Here is a 27,785-nt window from a genome sequence, read left to right on the forward strand (position 1 = left end):
GCAAGTCCCAAGCTCTAAAGGATGACAAGGATACCTGTTTTGTGGTCTTCAAGAATTATCATAAGGCTACTCCCAAACAGAAGGTGGACACTATTCACATTGAATAAATGGCTCAAGGAAAAATACTGGCTTGCTATAACAGAGGCAAGCCTTGGTTTTCACTCTTTTAAGAAAAATAAAATATTTTTGTACGATAAAGGACAGATTTTAGACCCTCCATGTAACGCTGGAAGTATTATACTCAGAGATTTTCTCCAATTAGAAAAGTCACAAGAATTGGAATTAAAATCTCCATAAGCAAACCAAAGTGTGAACTGCCACACAGCAACAAACCCAAATAAAACAAAGCAGTCTTGGCTTTACCACTTCCGACTTCAATAAGTAACTCTTTCTCTGAAGAAGCGAGATTTCATCTTTCCTTTGTTTTGTACTGATGCAGTATAAGAAAAGTGAATAAGGCCCCCAACTCCATGACATGTGAACTATATGAACAGCTACTTTATTTCTGAGTGGGTATTTTGTGTTTTAAACTGTAAAGCCAAACTATCAACAGCTTTTCTCTTCCTGCCTTTTCCTAGATTCCATGTTTGATAACACCCTACACACAGCTGGCATTCCAGTATGTTCCTGAGAGGTGGCAGCAATCAGCTGGGACAGTGACAGGGCTGGTGACCTCACTGCTAGGGTGACACTGAATGTTTTGAGTGACAAAAGACTCAGATTAACCATTTTATCCATTTCCTCTCAAAAAAGCAACAGGAGCTGACGAAGTTTTTTTCTCCCACTTTCCCTCTGCTCTTTAATTCTCTGTCCCAGAAAGAAAGGAGGAAGCACTTCCTCCTCCTTGCAGTCTTTTCTTCACCCCAGACTCCCTATCCATGAACCATTGAGGAAGGGGAAAAAAAAAAAAAATGGGGCCAGGTCAGCCACTTCACCTTTTCCAGATAACCTGGAAAATACAAATAGAAGTAGTACCCTATGAGCTTCTAACACAGGGCATAGAATTTTAGGCTGAAACATGAGATACCTTGTCAACTCCATCAAAACCTCCTCGTATTATTTCAGCCTTAATTAATTTACTACTTGTTCCCAGAGCCCACTTTCAGCATCTCAGAAAAAGGGGGATGAAGAGGAGAAAGTAGAAGCAAAACACCAAGACAGCGAGGATGTTGGCAGTGGGACCTTCACTCCTTTGTTTGACAACTTCTTGTTCAAGTTCTGTTTATTTTTAGGCACAGTTTGAAAACAGAAAGAAACTAAAAATTAAAGTTCCAGCAAAATTATTTTAACTCCTAAACATCTAAACTGTTTACATAAATAGCTATTTCAAAAAATTGGAAAACAACAACAACAAAGACTAAATTAAATTAAATTTAGCAAAGTTTCTACTGTGATCAACCAGATAGGCAGTTTTATACAGACAACATGAGCTCATTAGTAAAGTGTTTTTTCAGCCAAAGGAAAGTTTTACTATCAAGATAAAATTCAGAAGTGTACTGAAAGACTAGTGTGCTGGAATTCTTCATAATAACAGAAAGGTTCAAGCAGGATCTTCTGCCATGGCTTTGTTTGTAAAGGAGAAAAAAACATGTCTAGCTTTTACTTGGGGAAAAAACTTAACCTTATGTTATGTTTTGCTTACTCTTTTTGTAATCACTGTGTACAAATAAATGAAGGAGACAGCTGGCTTGCATTTAATAGCACACAATAAGCGATTCTTTAAAATCTGATAATGCAGAAGTCTGAGATCCTGTGTGTACTCAACGTCACATGCTGGCAAACAAATCATCGCTGCCCAGGGCTCGTAGCTATGTCCAGAACAACTTCCTAAATTGCACCTGAATCTCTCTCCCAACTCTGCAAACCTTGAGCCAGCAAAGTGGTTTGGAAAGAAAAGGGTGCTGGACAACTATTTATTTGGCCATAAGACATCAAAGAAATCATATGGCTGGATATCTGTGTGCCAAGTCTTTTCAGTCTTTTTTCCCCCCTCTCTCTCTCTCTCTCTCTGAACTCCAACAACAACAACAAAAATTCTGAAAGCATGACACAAAACCACCAGAAAGTGTAACACGAGATTTTCTAAGCATCGCCAGAGGAAACAGCAGTACAAAAACAAAGCAGGATTTCAAAAAGGCGATGGAATACTCTTGATTCTTGACAAGAAAACCACCTAATCAGCAGCCAGCTTATTGCAACAGAATATATGTTACCTTCCCTACACGTGGATTTTAGCCTGCTTGAAAAGCCACCTCTGCAACCTTGTAACAAACTTATTATTTATTGTTGTGTAGGGTACCGGACTCTTTGTGACCAAGAAGGTGAGAGCTGAAGATCCAGGGACTGGAGTCCCACTGTGTGCTATAAGCAGAGTAGGTCTTGACACTATTTGCAGAGCTTAAATACCAGTAGAAATACCTAATTTAAGTGCACAGGACACTTAAAATCCAGAGAGGGTAAGAGATTATGCACACTGGTTACAGATGCTGCTAACAAGGAGGAAAGGCCTCAATTACACTGAAAGAAATTTTGATTTTTTTTTTTAATGCCTTCCAACATAAAGGGAAATTGGTATTTGGCAAAGTAATGAAAAGTTGGAAATGTGATACCACCCCTAGAAGCAGTGGTACTCAAAGCAGAAAGACTCTCAGGGGGATTTACTTCCTACAGGTAGATGACATTATTAATGAACAAGAGAAATGAGTGTTCCCACCTGCTCTTCCATGATTTTGTGATTAAGGTAATATATTTTAGACTTGATTTCTAGGTTGTATTGATTCCTTGCATCTCTGGTATGGCACAACTGTAAGACTTACACACTTTCCTAAATTCATGCTTACCACATCACATTTCTAGATTTTATCTGGTGCAAGTGAAAGGAAAATAATTTTTACTATTTTGCACGTTGCACATTGACAATTCCCCCCATTTATCCTGTCCATCATACTCACAAGCTTGTCTAACCAAGCAGTAACAACACTTTCACACTTCACACCGACGTTATCCTTTTTTGACAATGAATTACACTGTTGAAGACAGAATCACTCCCTTATTCCAAAACATTATAGACTGGAAATATTTGAGTTGGATGAAATATTTTGGTCTAATTTAGCAAGCAGTATATGTCCCTACTGTTTTGGACTTGCTGCAGCCCCTTAAATAAAACAATACAGAAATGTTTAGAAATGCCTTGCCATCAAACTGAATTGGTCACAATTTCCACCCTGTTTTCGAGAGGTAATAGGAAAATAGAGTCACTGGGTGAACCAAGCCCATGTGAGAGTGTGCACTGTGTGTCTCTGTGCACAGCTGGGTTCTTTAATAACTCCCTGAAACCCCAGCAGAGGAATATAGAGAATATAAAAGTTCTAACAGTTGGTTTTAAGTGTAAGGCTCTGAAGTTTCAATAAAAGACAGATTCTTACAAAAAGTGATTTTTGTATTTTTAACCAATGGCCATCCAGTTGCTTATTTTAGTTCTAAGCACTTATGACTTATAACTGCAAGCAAAAAAAACCAAAATCCGCTTCGAAACTTCTCAAACACAACTTGCACAGAAATCACATTTGATCCTGCAACAAGGCCATAAAGAGGGGTATGTGATATTGCAATTCTTCACTTGGCAATCAATTATATGAGTGAAGACAGAACTGTACCCTCAATCCATAAGATACCAGAAACTGGAAAGAATTAAAATCTTATTCTTATAGAAATCCTTCAGAATCAACTGAGAAAAATGAGAAAGGGAGCCATGTTATGACTTGTTTAAAATATTTCTTCATGTTTGACCTCCTCTTCATTTAATGTCCTGTAGAAACATCTAACTCTTCTTACTTTGAAAAATCGAAACTCTCAGAAGTACCTGTTTTTTTATAAATTGCATGTGTGTCATATGAGCTTGGAAACATATTAGGACTGGTTAAAGAAGGTTAGTGTTATTATGAAAAGGAAAATTAGGAACGTATTTAGAACAGAAAAATGAATTGGTGATTGGCTGCTGTTTTCTGACAAATTTTAAATTGAGATTTTTTTTTTTTCCTCTAACAGCCCGAATTTGTGATTAAGATATCCTATGCTGTGGGCATCATCCAACTTCATAAAAAGCACTGAAAATCCTTCTTCCCAAATATTTCCAGCTTTGACAGTAGCAGGCAAAAAGCATTTAGAAATATAAACGCACAAGTAAATTGCAAATCCCACCTGGTGATCCAAATATATGGCATTCCTTTGAAGGTGATGTGAAAGAATCTCATTCTAGCAGGCAGCAGTCAGAGGGGAAAAGGAAAGGGACAGAAGGTGCAGAATGCATGAAAAGAGTTTTAAAGGATGTAAACTAGACAGTGATAGGCAGTTCTGTTTTATGGAGAGATATAATCCTGCTTTTAACTGCCATTCTTTGGTGAACTGTTAACAAGTTTTGAGCACGAAACAGAAACAATGAAAGTTTGCTACGAGTCAGAGCATGAACTACTACATTTCATTTTGGTTTACATATAAAAACAGTAAGCTTATGTAAATATCCACTACACAGGCAGCTATGAACCCTTTGATAAATCTGTGTTTTAAATGTGTCCTGCTTTTTATTTATTTTGCCACAAATATGATGGCATCTGACAGCAGGCTGTATAAACAACATATTAATCCCAATTTATCCCAACTAATTTTGATTGTAATACCGATCGATTGAAACCATTTCATTTTAAACGTGAACCACAACGCAGTTAAAAGTTTTCCTGCGTGATTTTGACTTGGCTTATTTCAAGGAGTAAAACCTCAAAGGGTTGATAGCAAAACGCCCCCCCCCCACACACACGCACACGGGATTAATGCCACTCTATTCTACTCGCGCGGGAGCAGAAGAAAACGTCGCACAAAGCAAACCTTGATTAATGAATGACTACGGGGTTAGTGAGGATGGAGCATGACACACATTGCTGGATAGCTGACCTTTGGGCTGCTGGCCTCAAGCTTTAGCTGCATGAGCTGTGCTAGTGTGTGCTCCCGGATACTACTCAGCTCCGCCTGCTGCCGTCTCAGCTTTATGAGCAGCAGCGTCAGCTCCTCCGGCTGAAGGAGTGCGGCGTGACAAGCCAAAGAGCAGAGAGAAGGTTAATTGGTACCCCAAACAACAGCACAGTAAAACAAGGCACACCCCATAAAAGGTTTATGTCTAAAGCAAAGTAAGGCACGCCTTCCGAGCGCCTTACAGAGACTCTGGCAGTGATACAACGCAAGTGACGCTGTTTTCCCCAGTTGGACGCTTCCAAATATAAAATGAAGGGTTAGCTTTTGACTGCTCAAACCAGCAAATGCCATAAAAGTCAAACATCCTGTATTAAGGACAGAAATAATTGGGGATTTTGCAGGACAAAGTCTGTTCAGGCCTCAAAGTTTTCCTGACACGCATATCAAATTGATGATATTGACTTAAGTCAGGGGGTGAAAGAATCAAAACATGCCCCCGAGAAAATGTCGTTTTTAAAATAATTCTCCAAATGTATGTTTCGAAACTGAGAGGAAAAAATGATGACAAACTCATGTTAACTGAACTACCTCAGAAACAATCACCTTTCACAAAATAAATCTGCACAAGCAATACAAAAGTAATTTTCCATCCCACCTTTCACAGGTCTGAGGCCGCCAGTAATTTTATTGCTTTAACTTTTATGACTAAGCGGTACAATAAACCCTTAGGAAGGGATGAAAAATAGTATTAAAGACCCAAGATTATACGTATTATGGAAAAAAAGTCCAGCTCAAATGGGTATTTGTCAGGTAATTCCAGATTAGCTTAGGTCAGTTTGGGAAACTCTACCTGAACCTTTCCTGGGAACCATTTCTATTAGCAATACATCAAAGAAAACAAATCACTGAACATGACAGGTATTTTTGATACATTCCTGTTTGCTTCTGTTTCTTACACTTGTCCAGAAGTCAGCCTTACAAGAGGTTAAATATTCATCCAGCGTTTTGATTTTCTCACAAGCCCTGTGAGTTAAACAAAGCCCAAACACAAAAACCTCCTAAACCCCTTCCTGCTCTCTCCCACAGCCAAAGCAAAGAAGAAAACAGCTCCAGAGAACCACGTATTAAAACCACTGAAAGTGAATACCCGTTTCTCACAATAAAGAGGAAAAATCCCAGAGAAGCAGCAAGACACCAACACTTTTGTGAGTTCAGAACAGAGGAGGCCACAAGAGGGAGCAACGGATTTCCACATAGCTCCAGTTGGCAAAACCATTTGCTTTTGACGGAAAACCAACACCAAACCCAAATTGCCTAATGGCAGTTTTCCCTCTCACAGTACTCCTTCGAAACCTGGATTTAAAATGCTTAATTTCAGAGAGAAAGTGTAAGACTCTAGGCTGCTATAAAAGGCTTTTTCAAGTTCTCTCCAAAAATAGGCAACAGCGCTTTCAGTCTGGAAAGTAACATCCATTCAAAGCACAAGAAGTTTTACTTTTAGGAATATGAGAACAAAAAGCAGCATCTTCAAGCAAAAGGAGCAGCAATCCACTTTCTCAAGATCAAAACTCCTTTTGGTACGTTCTGAGAAAGTCCAATTTTATGCATTGGGAATAAACTATTTAATGGCACGCCAACCCAAAGGTTTTTTCCATAGAGTATCTAGAGAGGAGTAGGAGTTCTGTTCTAAGAACTCCTACTCCTCTCTAGACACTCATAATGTTGCTGCGAGTGCTGTGAATTTGATGCAGGTCTTGGGAATCTTGTAATGACCACAACACAAAACTTTTCTTAGAGCTACCTCCAGGCCTCCTCTTTTGGCCCCTGCAAGGTTCTGCTGTGGGTAGGATTTCTGGTTGGTTTCCTGGACCTGCTTGTTTCTATGAAGATCAGCCCAGCTCCAAAAGCAGAGCCCAGGAGAGCTGAGGGGACCACGAACCCCAAGAAATGTCTGGAAGGCTCCAGCTGCCAAAGGCCAACCCACAAAAGTTGCTGAAGGTGCCAGAAATCTGTGCTGGGAAGTGCAGGAAACAGGGCTCGAGGCAGGGGAAGGACTGGCTGGCCACAATATGTTCAAAAAACCCCCCCAAATCATCTGTTTTCTCAATTCGTAACTCTCTCAATCAGTATTTTCAGATGGACAGAGAGATGACAAAAAAGGAGACAAAAACTGGTAAAGAAGTGACATAAATTCAGGGCAATTTTTTGGCTGAGAGTCATGTTTCAGTTAGGAGGGTGGGCAGCATTAACCCAACATCACTTTGATGAAATATCTTCAATGAGAATTTCAGCTCTATCACAGTACAGTGTCAGAAAGGACATCATTTTACAAAACACTCTTTTAGTACCTTTTATATTTCCAAAAAAGCTGAACTTTACTTCTAGGATTTTCTAAATAATTAATGGAAAAATAAGTGTTCTGTGATGTACTCTACCTTCTCCCAGGAGTTTCAGCAATGTATCAACAATGATTAAAAAATAATAAATCTGTATTTCCCCAAGAAAACTTTGACTCAGCAGCTACACGATATTTTCAGAATTCTGCGGAATCAGAGAGTACTATTCCCTGATAATTTAAATAAAAGCAACATTTAAAGCAAGCTTTAACTAGAGGCAAACTAAGTTTGCCTCTTCAAACTTAAAGGATTACTCTTAAAAAAACCCCTGATGTACCAAATAAAAATCCAACTCACTGTTTTGCCTTGGAGGTTCTGAGGAGTAACAGGCTGTAAACTCAGACCTGCTGGCATCGACCTTCTGTCAGGCACAAAGACATGCTGTACAAAAAAAATAGCAGAGTATGATCCACAGTGTTTTCTAAAGACACAAAAACTTTAAATGCTAAAACAAAAAGTCAAGCCAACTTCCACCTCATAAAAATTTGCTATGATTCGTGCCGGTCATGCACCCTGCTGCTCTGCTACCTAGGTCACTCAAGCAGTCTATCTCTAAATTTTACAAATACCCCAAATTTCATAATTCATTTAATTAACTCCTTTATTATTGTTGCCCTACTGACAGACTGCGTAAACAACAGTTTTAGCTTTTCACTTATTTCTCATCCTTTTTCCACTTTATGTTTCTCACCCTTTCTTCTCTCCATTTTCCCACCATTTTATGCCCTTTTTCCTCTCCTTCCTGCCCAGTTCCACCTCACATTTTGAAGTTACATTACATGGTGAAACTCCTCAAGGCAGTGTCTTTGGAGACCCCAAACTGCATTTTCCAATTTCAGCCATCCCTTCATTTGAACCCATTTTCTGGGCTCAGATTTATGCCTGCTACCTGTTTGGAAGTGGTGTATCATGAGTGACCTCCACAGGCAAAGCTTAAAATGTTCTTAAGAGACGTTGGTCTCAGAACTAACATTCAGGCCTTGCCAAGCACAGTTCTGTCTCACATTTTCCCATGTCTCGAATTTTGGATCAAACTTGGTTTGCTGGACAGGGCAGTTCCCTGTTCTCATCATATCAGCAGTCCAGATCCTCAGAGAAAGCATATCCTGAGTCTGCTCTTCCACTGGTTTTGCAGGGATTGCCTGAACCAGGAGTATGAGCAGGCACAGTCTCATTTCAATCACCTCCTAGAGGTGAGCAGGAGTAAAAAGCACATGCCTTCCTATACACACAAAAATATACATTTTCGTACTTCAGCCAGTACCAGGAGTGTGGGAAGCAACTCTTTTCCTGCTAATACAGTTCAGAAGAAAACTACTACTTTGTGCAAGCAAGGAGGAGGCAGGGGAGGGTTTGTGACTCGGCACAGGGCCTGACTCAATTCACTTCTGGGAGCCACTCTGAAATGGAAGAGTTGATGCACCATCCCCAGCCATGGGCAAGGTCTACCCACAAATCACATTTACTTCTGACAACACACCAAGAGACTGCCACTGCAGTTCTATTTCCAAAGCACAAGCAATATATAAGTGGTAAACATTCCCAGAGTGGATGTTTACTATTTAATAAATGTAGACATTGGCTAAGAACATTGAAAAACATAAAATATTCATAAATATGAAATGTTTTGTAGCAAATTTAAAGGAAGCCTGGAAAACAACGGACAGTTTTGGCACAAAAAGGTCCACAGCCATGGCAAGATACCTTAGCAAAGTACGTTTACAACGATTTGTGAGAAAAAACAAGTACTTTCACTAGTGTTGCAAAGGGAACTTGTATGACACAGTTCATTTAAGGACAGCTGAACAACAGCAATTTTGGGAGGTAATCTTTTTCTGTCTTGCTATACTCTCAAAATATTAGGGGCAGATTGCTAGATAAAGTAAATTCTGTGGGCGTAGTGCAGCATTCTTGGGGCTGCAGATGTAATTTCTATTTCAAGAATAATAGCGAAGGTCTTGGAGTAGTGAGAAAAGACACAACACAGGACAGAAAACTAGCTGACATGAAAAATGAGAAAGAACATTTTTAAGCTGCGGAGTGACTATTTTGACTATATTTTATGAGGAACACTGTTTTAACTTCTCACGATAGAAGAATATTGGGTAAATTCTAGAACTTTCTGTTTAGATGGCTATCTGTGCAGAAAAGCAGCATTTTGTATGACAAATATAGGCTATACAGCCCTGGAAAGGAATATTTATCCCACTTCTCAACTTGGAATACTGCTTAATGGGCATAGATGGGACTGAGCCCTGTAGATACAGAGTGGCATTTTCAAATCTCTGTCATAGAGGGGTTTCAGGAGGATTTTGAGAACCTAAAAATAGAAAGCCAACCACTGAAAGCCACTGAAAAACCAAAGATCTCTATGTAGATGGGATTCAGATGTTCAATTTACCCTACTGATTTCAAATAATCAGTCTTCTAATTACCCACCTCTTAAAGATAGGGATGTTTTTAAGTTAATGGCAAAAGCTGGTTGCGTAACTAATTAAATACACACCAAACAGCATGAAAAGCTCAAGTTCCCGGAAACAGGAGGTTTCTACAAAAGATACTAAACACTATATTAAATACTAGTATAAAGTGTTCAACAAGGAAAAAAAAAAAAAATCAGGAAGCAAAACATGGCTGACAGGACAAGTAATACATGCTCTGCAGCACTGACCCAGTGATATTTCTCACATATGTGAGAAGCACTGATTACTAAATTTCCAGAGCAGTTGAGACATAAAGGATGTCAAAGCAAAATGACTCCTTTGGTGATAGGGATCTAAAAACTTCAAAATCCAACACCTGATAATCAACTCCAAGTTGTTTAAATTGCTTTACGTTGTACTTATAGTTTTTTTCTTTGTCCCCTGCATCAGAAAAAAAGACATCCAAGGACAAAGTTTTTAGAAAAATGCTCAGGAGCATTTTACATCCAACTGAAGGAGTAATTTTTATTTATTTCCAATCTATTAAAACCCATGGTAACAAAAGCACGCTGGATGTAGCAGAGTGGCACATATGGCACCCAAATTTACAATTCTTCATGTCTCCCTCTCAGTGGACAAGCACTAAGGTTGTGTGCATTTATACTGATCTTCAGTGATCTCCCTAATAGCTTGAAACTATTAAAAAGGAACAATGCACTTGAATTGCTGCTGGGACCCAAGGAAGACAAACTTATTGCTGAAGAACTGAAAGAAGCACATGTAATGAAACTTGAGATTTTGAGTTCTCTTGGTGCTAGAAACAAGTAAGATTTCTGTACATGCATAAGGTATTCTGAATAATTTGCCTATTGACTCCCCCTTATTTTTTTAGAGAAACATATTATCATGGACAGTAATATCAAGACATATTTTTATCACCCAGTGTTTTAAAAAAATACATTTTTACTACCTCTAGATTTTTCAGCACTTTTTTAAAATCAAACCTTTCTCCATGAAAACAGTGACGTAACAATCTCCGTTACAATAAAATATACTACAGCGCAACGCAAGTCTTCCAGTAAAATCAGATCCATCCTACTGGAGAACCCTGTAAATGAGAGTATTAACTATTAAATGAAGCACTTTTACCTTTGTGTGATGTGCCCTGTGCCTGCGGTCAATGGTTACATCTCCCCTCTGCACTGGCGACGACACTTCCGATCGGTACGTCCGCTGCGGGGAGTATCCCTGGAAACCAGCGATGGACCCGTGCGAGGGGGACGTGGGGATGGAGTGCATGGTCTGATCAGAGATATTGATCATGGTTTTTGGGCTGCTCAGGGTGCTGTGCCTGGTCAGAGTGGTCTGCTTGTTGTAGAACTGGCGCTGCTGCCACTCGTAGAGCTGCCACATCGTGTCGTCGCGCATCGAGCGCCGCTTGTCCTCGGCGCTCACGGCTCTGTCATACGCCGAGGGAGCGACGCTGCAGAGGCTCTCTGGACGCGTCTTGCTGTTCCTTGGCAGTGTCCTGTACCCCTCTGGGTACCGGGGCAGCACCTGAGCTCGATGGCTTGGCATGTTCCTCGGTAGCGTCTGGTAGGAGATTATGCTGGAACACAAGTTTCCTTTCATTAGCGTTGATATTGTGGCAATAGAAAGTTTTTCCTTTCTATTCTCAACCCACCACGCTTTGGGTTTATCCAGCTCTCATCTTCTATAGTGTTTTGAATGCCATTTATAAAATGCTCAAGAAAATCAAGGCAACAGCTCAAGGATCAATGATACAGACTGAATGCACTGCAGCAGCCAAACGTGGATCCTTTCTCTCTGATTAGCTTTTGCTGATATTATCCACATTTCATCTTTTTACCAGTTTGCCAGTCTAGGGGCATCAAGTTTTGATCAAATCTTGCTACTTGTCTATACGCTGGATAGGTGAAAGTTTTTAAAGCTTTGAAGTTCTACATTGTTTCCATGTTTTCCGTTATTTCATTTTGAAATGTTCGCTTTTTCAAAAGTGAAAAAATATCCTGTTCTTTCCCTAAGAAAATCTTGAGCAATTACTACAGACATTGAAAAAAAAGAGATTCTTTTAACAGCAGTCCATGGGAAAACTGCAGTAATTGTCTAAAGAAATGATATTTATCAATTGTCAAGGACAAGCCATTCCGTATCAGCCATTCAAGTGAAACAAAGAGCAATACGAGTCTTTGTTTGATAATAATATTTTACTGCTTTTCAACTCAGATCAGATATGAATTCAAAGGCTTATTTCTTTAATTTTTTGCCCCATTACAATTCTGGAGTTCTACAGTCATTTAGCAACTTTCAGCATTAGTTGAAACACAAAACCTTCTATACCAAGGATTGATGCCTGCCTAAGTATGACAAAGCACTTCTTGTTCTTTTTATTCAGAGGACAAAATCTAGGTCATAAACATTGACTTATTCATCCCTTATCTAAAATGCAAATGAGCACCTCTTAAAGCCTTTTGCCACTGAGAATGCATATGATTGATGCTTGCTTACAGACAACAAAACCAGCCTCAAACTGGACCTGATTTAGCCATGAGAGGGCAGCAGCTTCCAGCTACACCCCACACTAATCCCAACTAAAATCCCTGCACCATGAAGCACCAGAACCTGGAGATGGTTCTGAGCTACTTCAGTGCCACAAAAAAACATTAAAGAAATTATGCAGATCAAATGGCAAGGTAAACTAGCTTTATGTATGTGAGATCCTTATGGAGTAACTATCAGGGAAATTGATGATGGTAAACCCCACTTTTCACTGAAAATAGTTAAGCTGAATACTTACAATCACCTGTAACATTTTGAAGATGAAAACTGCTATAAAGAGCTTTCTGTACATAATCTGCTACAATTTCTGAAGTTTTTCAAGAATTAGTGAAGAGTTATCCCCACTTTGTATTGGACACCTTCCCATTCTTACATAGAAATTATAAAAAGGGGAATCGGATTCTAAGTCCTAGTCTTCTGTTGCCAAGTTATGCTTAAATACCTCTAAATTTCTTTAGTAAGATACCATTAATGACAAGGCTTTTGTCTGTCTCCATATTTACACTCAAACAAACAAGATGCTTTTGAGCTCAATTTCTAACTTTGAAAACAGAATTGTAGCTACACCCCATAACACCTATAATATGGCCTGACGTTTTAATGAATATATTTAGAAGCAAGACACACCTCACTCACTGAAGCTCCTCACACATTTTATTAATTAAATGGGCAGTGTAATCCTGTTGGCACTTTTAAGTATCTTGAGCTTGCAAAAAAGCTGCCTGAACTTCTCACTGCACAAGACGTCAATTTAAAATCTGCATGCAATTACTTATATTCTAGAACACTTAAAAAGATAACACAATCCATCTTCAGTTGGCAAACCGTGAAAACTCAGTCACCTCAGTATTAAGTAAAAAGCTCAATCACCTCAATATTAAGCCTTGCTTTACATAATTTGATAAAAACAAAATAGATTCACCAATGTACTGTTGATACTTGCAAAAATATCATTCCAGTCAAACCCAAAACCCAACTCCAGACAGAACTGCAGCTTCCAGCTGCCCTGCACACAAGGGAAGACTGCTGTAGTTGGATCTGAGGTTGCAAAATATTTCTGCATCATTATTAGCTCCTTATAATTGCTCCCATATGAGAGATTCCTCCATGCGTGTTTACAGACACCTTTAGAGGCTGTCTCTAGGGCTACTCTTGGGTAGCAAGAGTGGTTCTGGTGCCTGAGTTGGGACTATCTGGGAAAACAACTTAGCTGCTGAGCCTTCAGGGGCTCAGCTCTGCAATGTTACGTATATCCTTGGACTGGAACCTCAAAACAGCCCTTCATCCTAATGAGCACAAATACCAGCTGGCCCCAAATACAGAACTTCCACTTCCACTAAGAATAAAGAAAAAGTGGCAGAGTGAAGATGGAAACCTGGTGTTTTATTGCAGGCATTTATTGTTTTGGATGAATCTTAGGCAAGGCAGAGAGACAGGCTCACATCATGGGTTGGCAGCAACAAAAAACATCACTTAGTACCAAAAAACCCTTCTGTATCTTTTCACATTTGAGAAAGACCACTCAAGCGAACCACTTCTGTGAAGAACACTTCTTTTCATAACTGACTTGCGCAAAATTCAATAAAACTGAATCAAAGAGGAATGAGTTTATTTTTTATTTAAACCACATTTATTTTTTGGTTTAAAAGAAGTTTGCCTTCCTTAAGGCAGCAGTTTATTCATGTGGCTTTTGCAAAACTAGATGTCTAGATCTATGGGAACAACAGATAAGGAATTAAAATCTACATTGCTGCTATCCTCATCACATTTTTGGGCAATCAAAATTCTGAGGGGTCAGTTTATTCCTCTAAAAAAAATTAGCAGCTGTATAGTGAACCTTTTTCATCCCACATTGAGGACAGCTAAGAGCTCGTCTTTACTTTTCTATACAGTCATTCAATTGAACATCTTTGTTAACATTTTAGCATTTGTCCTATTTGTTGCAGTCTGACACACCAGAGATACTCAGTTGGGTCCTCCACGATTTCTCTAATACAGATGCACTGAAAAGCAGCTTTGTGAAAAGTCAGCAACTTTTCCCCATAAAGTAAAGACTACTTTTTTCAAAAATTCAAGTTATGAGTTTTACAGGTCTTAATGAGCCTTAGGATCCTCTCAACCCAACCTTAAGCTTCAACATAAACCAGAGCTTTTTTCCTACTCTCATTCACCAACTTTGCTTCTACTTAAATTTCCGTCTCCCGCCAGAAACTGGCAACCTGAACAGAAATAAAATTTTAAATTTAAATGAAGCCCGATTCAAAAGACATCACTATATACATTAGACACTTGGTTCATTATTCAAGGCTGTTTCCATGCAAAGCAAGAAAAGATAGCTCAAGGCAAATTCTCCTTCACTTTGCTACTTTTGTGTAGAACTGCATTTGAAAGCATTTATGTTATCAGTGCCACCCCTACCTAGGCAAACAAATGTTCCCTGTACTCGAGATAAAATATTGTTAATTAGTAACATATTGTTAATAGCACTTCCTTCTATTTGATTCCCACAGTGAAATCAGTTTTAGGGTTTTTCTACTTGTTCACAGCTGAAAAATAGCACAGCTATTCTAATTTCTTCTGTTAGGTTGCAAGTTTTAAAGTCCAATTAAAAAAAATAACTGCATCAAAGAGCCTTCTGAGTTCTCATTATGCAAGTTTGAATAATAAGATGAATGTCAGGGTGTGTAAATCTCTGTCTGTATTGCAAGTTCAAACTTGATCAAACTACTTATGATGAGCATTTCATGAAACAACGCATTAACAATTCCTAATTATATGTAATGAAGGGCTAAAAGTAGTGAGGAAATGTTCAACCTTGGCAAATGGAAGCCAAGTCTGTGGAAATTTTTCGAGATTTTGCAAAAACTGAAAAGCCAGCAGATACATATCTTGAAATTTGTGGGGGAAACACATTTTCTGAACTTGGTTTATCTTAGGCTCTGCTCTGCCATCCACCCATACACAAAATCCCTAATTTCCAACTCCTCAAAGTAACTCCTGTGATAGCATCTCCATACTTCCTATCAAATGAAATATTAAAAACCTTACACATTTTCCTGCTAGAGCTGCTTGTCTGTAAGGCAGTCTGGAGGCAAAGTCCCTATACCTCTGTCAGACAGAGAAATTGCTATTGGTGTGGCATTCAATATTGTCAATCATTCACACATCATTTTAAAGCTTCATGAATAAGCACTAGAGCTCAGTATTATAACTGGGTGATAGCTAACTTCATGAGAAGAGAAGCATTAAGCACCAAGTTAAATTTCTGCATCTTACTCTTAGATAAATCTTCTCTCTCTCTTCATTTAAAGCTGGTTTAAAGTTTAAAAGCTCTGGGGAATGTTTTTTAGAGAATTCCAAACAAAATATTATTACAAGAACTTGTGAATAAAAAATGCAGAAGAGAACGCAATTTCAAGCACAGATTTTAGGAGTAAAAAGAAATTTTATGATTGATGACACCTTTTCTCTGCTAGGACAGGGGAAAAAAAGGGTTTATAGCCATTTTTATTTATAGAGTTATTAATACATTTTAATTTATTAATAACCATTCAAATGCTAATAAAAGAAACTTTCAGACATCTGTTCTGAGAAGACATCCAGGCATTTCTCACAGAGAGCAGTGAAGAATGTAATTACACAATATAGATCAAGATCTAAAGAAACTAAACAAACGCTAATATTTTTTACTAAAACGCCTAAAAAAAAAAAAAAAATTACACAGTACTTACCCTCTTGTTTCCTCCTCCTGTCCTTTCCCCCTCTGTATTTTAATCCACTGCTCCAGCTGCAGCATGGAGTTGGTTCTCTGCATCACCCGCTCGGACTCCGCGTGCGCCTGCACCGCGTTGTGATGGGCGCCATCGCCAGGATCCGCCAGCACAACGCCCACGGATTTATTCTCAGATCCATTCAAATGGATGGGCCTGAAGTGTCCACCTGGAACGGTGCTTATGGGCAAAGTCCTGTACTCGGATCCCAAAGGGTTTAGCTTCACACTGTTAATTTTTGTTAGCGGCTTATCTTGCCCGACTTTCTGGAATCCGTATTTTTCGGCTTCCAAAGCTTTCTTCTCCTCGTTTTTGTTCGCTTCTTTGTTCTTCTGGTTATTTTGTGCCTCTGGCTTAATTAGCACCCGATGGTTTGAAATATTATTTGCCTCTCGAGGTGATGTATTTTCAATAGTGAATTTTTCTATTCTGGAAGGGAACATATAAAAAGCTGTAATACCAAAAAAAAATGTTCCTTACAAGTAGTAATAAAAAAATTGGAAGCTATTTCAGTGAACCCCATATAATTTTCAACAATATCTTGACTTTGGGAGAAAAAATCAGGACATTTTTCACAATAATCAGGGACAGGTTGGGAGGGTTTTCTTGCCATTGTTCTGGTGTCTTGTTTTTAATTTTGTTTGGGGATTGGCGGTAGTGCTTGATTGGTTTGCTTTTTGGTTGGTTGATTTGGGGTTTTTCTGGTTGCCAAGTGTGAGTATTGTTTTCTTCTATACTTGTCTCTTTACTTGCTGTTTTAGAAACAATTATAACATGAGATAATTTTTTTTAAGTTCAACAGTCAATTAACCCCCTAGGAAAAAAAATGTGCACAACGGGAAATAAAGCCAGAGTCTGAAAAAACTGGATGTTCAGCTCCTGGAGGGCTGAAAATTCAAAAGGTAAAAGTATTCGGTGGTTCTCCAAGAGCTACAGCTTCCGAATGTCAACAGCCTGAAATTCAGATGATTTTCAAAGTCAGCTTGTGGTTCACAATACTGCTGAATTTAGCATATAATGAGCTCCTTTAAAGAAAGCAAATGACTTTTCGTGGTCAATGGTATCAATTAGGTTTCTCTGGTATGTTATCACTTCGGCTGGCATACACTTCGTGGAAAATAACTGTGGCTTTTCTAATTTTAAGGGGGAAAGTAGCTGCTGACTTAAGGAACTGTCCCACAGAAATAATGATATTTTTGGAATTGCTACTGCTTTACAGTATTTACACAAGTACTCAATGTGTGCAATTCTATTAGTGATCTTCTTTTTAAAATTTCAAAATGTCAAGAGGCTTTATCTTTCGTCATACTGGGAGGACCTGAACTTCAATTCCAGCTCAAAAAGTGACTTTTGGATTTAGTTCACTAGAAAAAAAAGCCCACCACCTTAAAATGTTTTGCTCAATATTTTTTTGAATGGAAGGAAAGAAGAGGAAGAGATATAATTCCTTAAGATTACATCTCTCTATAAAACCAAACTAAGAACAACACTTTATTTTAAGATGATGTTGAATTAAGTTTTCGTTCTGTTTTTTTTTTTTTTTTTTTTTTTTGGCAAATGCATTATTCATCTTTATAATTGTGTCCAGTTCAAGTCTGTAAAAAAGCCATCACACACACAACTTACCAGAAGCATTATTGCTTCCCCCCATAGTGAAAAAAAAAGCCATTTATTTTTCACCCCCAAGACCTCAAATTGTTCCTAAGACCAAGCATTTGTGCCATTTCTCAAGGTTATGGGGAAAAAAAAAGGGTCACCACCTCACTCCCACCTCAAAACTGTACTACCCAGTCTTCTACCAGAAACCAAAGGAATTTCCCAACAGGAATGTGAATGAAAAACTCCATTTTTCCACAGTTATCAAGTAAAAAAAGGGTGTTAGGATTTCAATTTTCAGCCAGCACTCTGAAGTTTACAAATGAATGTAAAGACTACCTTGCAAATAATCCTGAACGTGGGCATTAATATCTGTGGCATGTTTCAATAGCACCACCCACCCCCTTATATAAAACTTTTTATAAACCTTTCTCAGGCGGCGTTAGAGCAGAGGAAAAGGTGGAAAACCCACGGTGGAGAGGGAGAGTGGCATCTCTAGGACACTCCCCGTACATGTGGCAAAGTCAAGCCTTGGCACAGTGTTCAAGTCACACTCTCACTGTACTTTCCACTGTGTTTTAATTAAAAACCAGCAACTCCCCAAACCACACAACTGTTTTTCCAAGCAGCCTCATCCTGTATCACTCATTACCACAGTTTTACACAGCAGAGCCAAACATTTATGTTTTCCAATCTTTGGGATGGTGTAGAGGCTGAAGGATTGACATTCAAACAGACTGCTGGGCTCTCTCATCCTGGTGAAACCAAATCAGCCAACTCTGTGTGAGCAAGGGATCCCTTTCCACAGCGAAGGAAGGATCCATATGGGTAGAAATTATCAGAAACAAATGTAAGAAACATAAATCCGTATGTATATTTGGCTCCATATTTATAGCTCGCCCTCAAAGACACATTCAACAAAGCTTGCAGGCTATTTGAGGATGGGACAGGGAGAAGAGGAAGGGAATGAGCATTGAAAATGGGTCTTTCAGCATATGCTGAATGCAATTTATAGATTTTTCTGCAGCCAAACAGGAATCATATGTACAATATGCAATATGCAACACAGGAAAAGTACTACTTTATGATGGTTTATATAAAGAAATAAGGGCTGGAGAGGGGGGAGCATGTGATTGATGACCAGATGGACATGAGCACAGTGATTTAACAAAGCTAGGCAGAGGCATTCGAAAAGGAAAAGCCATCTTTTCCAAGCACACTGACGTCAGTAAGCCCCCACTGTGGATGTCTCTATGCTAACAAGTGCTTTTTTGGCAGCCTGGCTTATGCTGTTCAGGCAAAGTAACTACACCAGGAGGGAAAAAAGCAATCTTTTCTTAGTACATGCTGCATCACTGACAAGAAACAAAGGCTGCAGCACACAAGCTGACAGGGAAAGGTCAGAAAAACGACACTCAGGCCAGGGAGATTAGAGAATCAGTATTTAGGTTAAAATGGCAAACCAGTGTGCTGGTGGACACGAACATCTACAAACACAAGCAAGCACCCAGAGAGGGTGTTTGAAATCACATGCTGAGTCATAAGCTTCAATAGCTCCTCACTGATTAAAGTATTTGGTTTAATTATTTTAATAGGTCTCTCAGTACATTATTAAACTTGAATGTACTATCTAGGTAAAATCAAAACTGTTCAGATAGGAGTAATTACAATTTAGTCAATAGGGCCAAATACTGTTTGTCCTTCCCTGCAGCTAAACATCAGAAGGGAATATTTCTGCTGTTAATAGAGACCAGTTCTAAGAGAAACAGGCACATTTTTATTTTCTCACTTCAGTATCTTCTGTGTGGCTTACGTGGCCAACTATGTGTGGAAAATAAGAGTAGAAGAGTAGCTTATGAAAAGCTTGGCAACACCCCTCCCCTCCCACCGGCTCAATGTTTTAAATATTCCTTTTATCTTTATATTCTCTAAAGAACTCATATCTCCAGAAAAACAGACACAAAAAAATGTGCTAAAATAATTTAAAAGATTTGGTTTAACAGACTGTTGGATTTGATTTACAGAGTACCACAAGCAGTGAAGTATCTTGATTTCCAGGTTTAAAGAATTATACTGTAAAAAACTCTCGATTTATCACTGGACATTTTAAATTAACAGGCAATTAAAAGTGGCTCAACATCAGTTTACATGAATATTTAAGGAAGCAAGTTCTTAATTACTCATTTATTGTATTGCAAGTATCTAGGTCTGCTAGAAAACTCTACTCAATGCAATGTCAGAACCTCTGAAAAAACAGAACTCAGAAACTAAAGCACTGCCAAATCTGACTGAACCAAAACCATTTATGCTTAAGCTCCATATATGCCAAATTTTAGGTTACTTAGAGATGAGGTAATAAGACACTTAATACTTAACAGATTTTTTACAGGGAAGGAACAGTATTTCTCCAGCATAAGATCATATCCTGCTATGTTTCATTTTAAGAAGTTAAGAAACAGCCAAAAGATGGATTCTTTAGAAAACAGATGTCTGAAGGGTTTTCTTCCTTGTTATAGCTAACAGATATGAAAGTCTTTGAGACTTGCTCTTGAAATCTCTTTTCTCTGAAGTAATTATTTCAAGGCTACCAACAAAGTTTTCAAAGTGGTCACATATACTTCTGTTTTGTTCTGAGGTTTCTTGCCTGAATCAAAACAACAAGATGGTGTTCTAGAAGTTGCTTTTCTGACAATTGTTTGGCTGCTGGCAAGCCTGCTCTGCCCGTGACATCCAGGCAGATATTCACAGTATTGCAAATATCAAATGAAGGTCATGTCACTGGTGCAGAAAAAGATTCAGAATGACCCCCTTCCGTTTTCTTCCTTTACAAAGTGTTTATACAATTGATATGCAATTTTTGTTTGAAGTTAAGTGGGTTTGACTCGGTCTAATAATTTCTCCATATCTAAATTACCACTGTATCTACAATACAAACATGATTTTTCAGATAAAGTTTATTACTACTAAACTTCTCTGGTACCTGTGTCCAGGAGATTATTTTCATGACTTTTTCAAACTCAAGAGTTTCTCAGAATTGCTGACATTTCTTTAGCTCCAGGGTAGCAGGAACTAACAGAGTGGAGAACAGATCAAGTGACAGCAGCCATCAGCAATAACTTCTCTGCTGTCAATAACGAGGAGCTTTTAAACTTTCAATTGATGAGGTTTCCATTACAGATGCCATGGAGCTGACCCCAGGGACCACATTCAGAGGGAAAACGACTCTCACCGGAGAGACAGCAGCAGACAGTGTTCAGTCTCTGAGAACACAAAGCTTCCGGTGATAATTTGCTTTTCATTGTCACCACACGGGCACAGGAAGATAAGGCTCCAGATCAGGTAAGCGTAAATTTGATGACAGCTTAATGATGAACAAGAATGGCTCCCCACAGGTCGCCCACAGGTACAAGTGGTTAATTTAGCCAGCAACTCCAGCTGTGAATTTGAGGATTATGACAGGTTTAAGCCAAAGGCTACCACCAGTTGAGCTGCTGCTGGAATTCAGTCAGGAGGGCAGGAAGTCAAACAAGCCTGCACACAGCATTTGTCACTGCACTTCTTCTGACATCACTGGCTAGAGGGATAGCTCATTTTTCTCTTCTAGCTCCTGACAATCAATATTCAGAACAGAACTTAGATTATTTTTGCTGCTTCAAGATTTTTTCCAACACTGTGCAGTTAATAAGGGGTCTTCAATATAAGGAGAAACCACTTCAGCCAATTTATCTTCTATTTTAAGGACTGCTCTTTCATTAAACCAATCAAACTAAACAAGAGAAAGCAACACACTGCCCCACTGTTTTGTCAGTCCACATTACCTTTTCACAGGCTCTGTTTGCACAAGTGCTGCATCTATCATGGCTTTCATCCACAACTCCATTTCCTTCCCTGTATCTGTGCAGAAATAATAGGTCCTCATGTTTGGATGAGCTGCCTGATTGGAAATGACATGGTCATTGCAATAAAAATGTAAGATTCTGCAAAAGAAGAGAGGCGAATATTGTTACTGCATATTCACTCTAATGCTTTATCTAATAAGATTTCTGCAAATAATATGATCAGGAAAAAAAAAATCAAAAGAAATGCTACAGTGTTTCTGGTCACTGCATTCATATTTTCAAAATAACTGCCAGTAATATTCAATTACAGCTGCTTCTTCACTGATACCTTAAACAAAAAAGCCTTTAAAATTTTTCAATCTACTACAAATGATATTGAGCATTCATTAACGTAGATTAATATAATTCTTATAAATAAGATTTTAGCATAGTTTTTTTTTAGCATAGCAGTCTCAATGATACAGTAAGTTTTAATTTGTACTTACCATAGGAAATAAATGATGTCTTGGTTAGGAGACCAATGAAGTGCCGAAAGGAGCTCATAAAACAACAATAAAAAAAGTCAGGACAAATTGCTTAGTGAAGTAATTTATATCATGATTTAAGACTGTCATGAAACACTCCTAGGAGTGATTAATGTAATATTGTGATTTAAGTGATAATAAATTCTTATTTTTATTTATGTGTAAAGACATCTTGTATCTGAATAACGAATGAACTTTCATTAGTGGGGTAAATTCAGCTGCAGATGCTGATTTATAATTCTAAAGCACCACACAGGATTTAAGAGCCATAAATTAAAAAAGAAACTACTACTACTAAGTGATATCCATCCATTTCCCCATTCTAGTAATTATATTTACATCAGGCTAAGTACATGAAACTTTTGCTACTCTGTTATGTAAAAATCAGGCTCAGAAGCTGTTTGTCAATCCCTTTGTACCTGATAACTCTGTAAAATGAGTTTTTGTGACCGGGCCCTTGTGCTTTCAGACATAAAATCAAACGGAAAAGCTGATTCCCTCACCTTGAAGGCGTATTTGCGGTTTATATGGTCCTCAGCAGAGAGCACAGAGATCTGAAAACTAGGCAGAAGTATGCTCCCCAGTATTCCTTCTTCTTTCTCATCTGGGAATGCACACTGGGATTAGTGAAACACCTTTGGACACACAACACTTGCATCCTGACACTTCATGAAACTCTTTCAGCCACACATGAGCGCTAACAAGAAGTTCAGCTCAGAGAAGAATGAATTAAGAACCAGAAAACTTTGAAGAGCACATGGAAGCCAAACCTCTAATTCAGTGACGAGAACAAGAGCACCACGTATTACTGCCTGCTCAGTAAAAACACCTATGACAACACAAGTTTAAAACACTGCTTAAGACTGCTGGCCTTAGAGAAAATGTTCATTCACCTTCTGATCTCAGGCATATTGTGCTACATAATCCCCATTATAATATTCAATTATGAATTATAGCTGTAATTCCCCCGAAGAGTTTACACTCAATTACATTCCATTTGTAAGAATGCACACGTTTCAGATAATCTGTAAAATAAAAAAAGTTCTCCTGCAAAACAAACACCCTTCTCCCAGAACCTTGTTTTACGTAAAATTTTAGATCAATAGATCATAATAAAAAATTGACATTTTAATTGAAAGCCACAACCAGCTTTTAAATCCAATTATGCTTTAATAAAGGAATAATTGGATGCAATTCACAAAGTCAGTCTTAATTGTATTTCATGCACAGAACTTGTATTCACAATGAATATCTTGGAGACTGTCCCTGTAACCCTTCTCTTAACTGAAGATAGTGCCCACAATAAATAACCGTATTTATGAAATGCTAAGGTGAAACTTATCTACATTATCTTATATCAATACAATTCTAAGATGAAAACAGGTAGTGCAAAATTTTAATGAAAAATTAACACTGTTACCATTAAAATACACTTAAACAGCAGGGCAGGATTACTGCTTACGTGTGGACTTAAAATCTTCTCCAGGTTCTCATTTACTCCCTAGATTTTGAAAAGCCAGAACCTTCATTCACGTTATTTATATGGGGAAAGTTGTGCCCAGCCATTTTAGTATCACACAACAGATTAGATGTCTGGGATAGTTGTTTAATTGCAGAGCTGAGCATAAATTTATTCCAATTAGAAGGCAGAAAAGAAATGGAGTGGATTTACTTTCAGGAACTCAACAGCACCTTTAAATACGACCGAAACTGTCCCACCTTCCCTTCAAATATTAACTCCTTGCTAACCACACAAAAAAATGTGCTCTGTCCCCAAACGCATGGCAAATATTGGGGTTTACTTTATTTGGACTTCTGTTTGGGGGGAAAGTTCTCTTTTCCTAGATCACATTTTGACTAAAACTGAGTGAATCCCCCCACTGGTGCCACATAACAGCACTGAGCATTTTTGTTCCACTGAACAGCTGCACGTCTGGAGGACTTTGGTCTTTGTTAAAGACATGCTGCTACATTCCAGTTCCAGATTTTAAAAATCTGTTTCCACTCACACTTGCTTTTATCTACATATCCCACTGCCCCATGCCCATCTTTACTTGTGTGCTGTGTATGAACAGCACACAAGAAAAAGAGCAGATCTTCTGTCCAGTTCTTAGCATTTTTAATTGGGCCAACAACCTTCCAATAAGAAAGTGGGCAGACTGCCATGCCTCGGGAGGAACAGAAAATGAGTATTCTCTAAGCTGTGAGAAAATACTAGGACACGATTTTTCTTTTCATCTATTAATTGCATTTCAGCTGCTAACATTGTAACACAGTTCTGGAAGTTTAGTAAGATTTACCAACAAAACCAAAGAAACCCAACAACCACAACTGCACAACCACAAACAGGGCCTGTGCTTTGATCTGGAAGAATGTGCAAGATTCTCCCTTTCCTGTTTTTTTAGTATCTGAGACAGAATTAACAGAAACATAATGGATTTAGAGTAAAAGGCAGCCACTTCTAATACATTTTGGACTATCACTGCGCACATTTAATTCCAGTTTAACAGTTTTGACTACTTTCGAGTGAGTGATAGCTAAAAGCTATACTTATCACGTAAACAATTTAGATTATTCTGCTTGTATTTCAGATTGTTGCGCAGAATACTATATAGAAAATAAAAAGTAAGATTATGGAGCTGTTTATATTTCTTTTTCTTACTGTTGTTTTTGCTTATTGCTATTTTCGCCTTTTTTTTTTTTTAACAAACTTCCTGTGCAGTGCTTAAATTCAATTTAATTTGTTCTAGAGGCAGCTATAATGTAGCATTCTCTTTACAACTTTCTGAAGAAAAAGCCTGAAGAAGTGTTTAAAATAAACCTGTAAAAAGCACAGAATATATAATGACCACTTAGGCAACCACAGTATAACTGTATCAGTCAGTTGATGCCTCCACAACTGGATTTTAGCCTGATTTTGACTCAGCAGGGTTTATCCAACTATATATCTACCCACTTGGGGTAGAGAAGCAAAGCCTAACGATCATATTTGAAAAATTCAGAATTTGTTAACTAAACCAGTTGCAAACAGAGCTTTCATGTTTCAGAGCTGATTCGCCTTTGATTGGATCCATGCTGCACTTTCAGAGAGCACCATTTTAAATTCACTGGTCTCTGATTTCATCATCACCACCATCACCACCAGTTGTACCAATCCCAAAGTCTCATCCCAAACTGAAACCCTTTGCTGCCCTTTCAGAGGGCACCATTTTAAATTCACTGGTCTCTGATTTCATCATCACCACCAGTTGTACCAATCCCAAAGTCTCATCCCAAACTGAAACCCTTTGCTGCCCTTTCAGAGAGCACCATTTTAAATTCACTGGTCTCTGATTTCATCATCACCACCATCACCACCAGTTGTACCAATCCCAAAGGCTCATCCCAAACTGAAACCCTTTGCTGCCCTTGACCCACGGTTAAGGCTGCCCGACACAGGATGGCCCTGTTTGCATTCCTCTATTTTGCCATGCTTTACAGTCCTCTCCACTCTCAGCCTCCTGATTTCAGGATTGTCTGTGTTTCCCTGTGCCCAAGTCCCATTTGTTTTTTCTCCTCAGGAGCAGCACAGTTCATAATCTGCAATGGTGAAGGGATCTCTGACACGCTGAACTCCAGACCAGAACGAGAAGCAGCTGATTTTTTCCATGTAAAATAAGTCTGATCTAGCTACACGAGGTTACTAACAGATTATTTTGTTCCAAATACAGCAGAGACTCCAACTCATGGAATTGGAGAACTTTTCACTTGATAAGTATTCATGAACAACGATTAGAGTTCCCAAAGGCATATATATCCTCTTTATCATTCAAAAGGCAGAGTTTCAGCTCCCCTGCACTACATCCCTTCCCTATCCCCATTTCAGCTACTTAAATTCGCATAAAAATCAGATTTAACCTGACATACTTAGTTTCTAGCAACAGAACTACAACCCAGAATTTAGTAACAGAGGTGGCTGTGAATGGGTTTGCCCTTTGAGCGCAGCCTGGCAGGCAGGAAGCAATTATGTTAAACTGGTAATTAAGAAAGAAGAAAAAAAAAAAAGATAAGAGCAGCAGGCCTGGATATTGACAGCTGTACAACTATTTTAATCCATCAAGTTAAGCAGCAGCTTATTTCTCACATTTGAGTGGCGCGTCAAAATTTATCTGCTCCCAGCAAAATCAGCAAGCGAAGCCCCCAGGAGCTGAACTCACCTCTGTAATAGAAGAGACACAGATCTGAGAGCACAAACCAGCGCTTCTTCCACAGCTTCATCCCAGTGCTGTCCTGCAGGAATCACAGGGATCAAGTCAGAACGCTCAGCCTGGTGACAGCAGTGGCTCACAGCGTGAACCAGGCACCGCACAACCGTGCTGGGAGCTCATTGCTTTGGCTATTTTAAGTATTTGACTGCTCATCCTGACCTGCCGCTGCAAACAAAGGCTGTGACCCAGGGAGCCTGAAGTTAACAGAATCACAGAATTGCTCAGGTTGGAAAAGGCAGATCATCGAGTTTAGATTTAGATCATCGAGTCCAACTGTTACCCTGCACTGCCGAGTTCACCACTAAACCGTGTCCCCAAATGCCACACTGACACATCTAATTACACCTCCAGGGCTGGTGACCCAACCACTTCCCTGGGCAGCCAGTTCTAATGCCTGACAGCCCTTCTGGTGAAGAATTTTTTCCCCAATATCCAACCTAAAACTTGAGGCTATTTCCTTTTGTCTTATCACTTGTCACCTGGGAGAAGATACCAGCCTCCACCTCACTACCGCCTCCTCTTAGGCAGCTGTAGAGAGTAGGGAGGCACTCTCTGAGTCTCCTTTTCTCCAGGCATGCTGGAGATTACAATCTACTGTTTAACTAATTAAAACAAACAAACAAACAAAAAAAGGAAAAAAGCTTTTTTTTCTCTCAAAGAGCAAGGTAACACTTCAGGTACATCCTTCTTTGTTTTCTGAAGAATCTCTCTCCTGAACTTTGTCTTCTACTACCCACTCATATATCTAGAGCAAATTTCTTTCCCAAATAAAGTTTATTCTCACAGCAATTTAATTTTCTTTTATGCTTATAACCAATTTACACCACACAGCTCAGAATGAAAGACTGCCACCACTACTGCAGTGTAAATAAGCCAGAGCACTGCAGCACACACATCCTTGGTAGAATCAGATTTAATAAATATGTTAATCTGTTCCAAGAATAAATGGATGTGTGAATTAGCAGTATTCTTGTAGTAAATAGGTTTTGTGACAGAAGAAGAGGGATTCTATAATGAAAAAACTGTGGGGTGGGTTTGTTTTTGGGGTAGTTCCCCAGCCCAAGAAAAATCAGGATAATTTTTAGTCTTGTATTTCAAGCTCCGCTCTTTATGGGGTGGGGGAAATGAGCTGAAAGAAGAAAGGATAAACCAAAGCACTGGCTAGGAAACATTATTCAGAAAAAGTATGTTCACTGTAAACATCTTCCAAAAAAGGAACTGGCTCTGGACTTAAAAATTAGCAGAAAAATGACAGAAGATCATTACATGTATTGAGACAGCACACCCTGAATTAAACAAGAATCGCCACTCTCTGTGATCACATAAATGTTATTTTATTATCAGAAAGAAACCTGCACAAGCTCTCACTGTACATTTCTGAAGATCCTACCTGTTGATAAAACTCTTGACTGAGTTGGCTCTCAATGACCACTACAACATGGAAA

The 27,785-nt window shown here is 38.7% G+C and overlaps 1 protein-coding gene across 24 annotated transcripts in view; it reads right to left on the reverse strand.

Moving 5' to 3' along the window:
• The window catches only part of PLEKHA5 (pleckstrin homology domain containing A5), a 158,712-nt gene that overhangs the window by 28,882 nt on the left and 102,045 nt on the right, over positions 1 to 27,785 (reverse strand). For 14 of the 24 annotated variants that reach the window (XM_058420123.1, XM_040061255.1, XM_040061251.1 and 11 more), the window contains 8 exons: positions 26,290 to 26,362; positions 22,597 to 22,697; positions 21,549 to 21,664; positions 16,096 to 16,563; positions 10,934 to 11,393; positions 7,659 to 7,742; positions 4,948 to 5,067; positions 4,201 to 4,254 (listed from right to left, as the gene is read on the reverse strand). In XM_058420123.1, the coding sequence (XP_058276106.1) occupies positions 4,201 to 4,254; positions 4,948 to 5,067; positions 7,659 to 7,742; positions 10,934 to 11,393; positions 16,096 to 16,563; positions 21,549 to 21,664; positions 22,597 to 22,697; positions 26,290 to 26,362 (1,476 nt within the window). The remainder of the gene's footprint in view (positions 1 to 4,200; positions 4,255 to 4,947; positions 5,068 to 7,658; positions 7,743 to 10,933; positions 11,394 to 16,095; positions 16,564 to 21,548; positions 21,665 to 22,596; positions 22,698 to 26,289; positions 26,363 to 27,785) is intronic. The other 10 variants (XM_058420126.1, XM_040061259.1, XM_040061256.1 and 7 more) reach the window with 2 other exon arrangements.

The sequence above is a fragment of the Hirundo rustica genome, chromosome 4 (assembly GCF_015227805.2).
Source record: "Hirundo rustica isolate bHirRus1 chromosome 4, bHirRus1.pri.v3, whole genome shotgun sequence".
NCBI classification, from domain to species: Eukaryota; Metazoa; Chordata; class Aves; order Passeriformes; family Hirundinidae; genus Hirundo; species Hirundo rustica.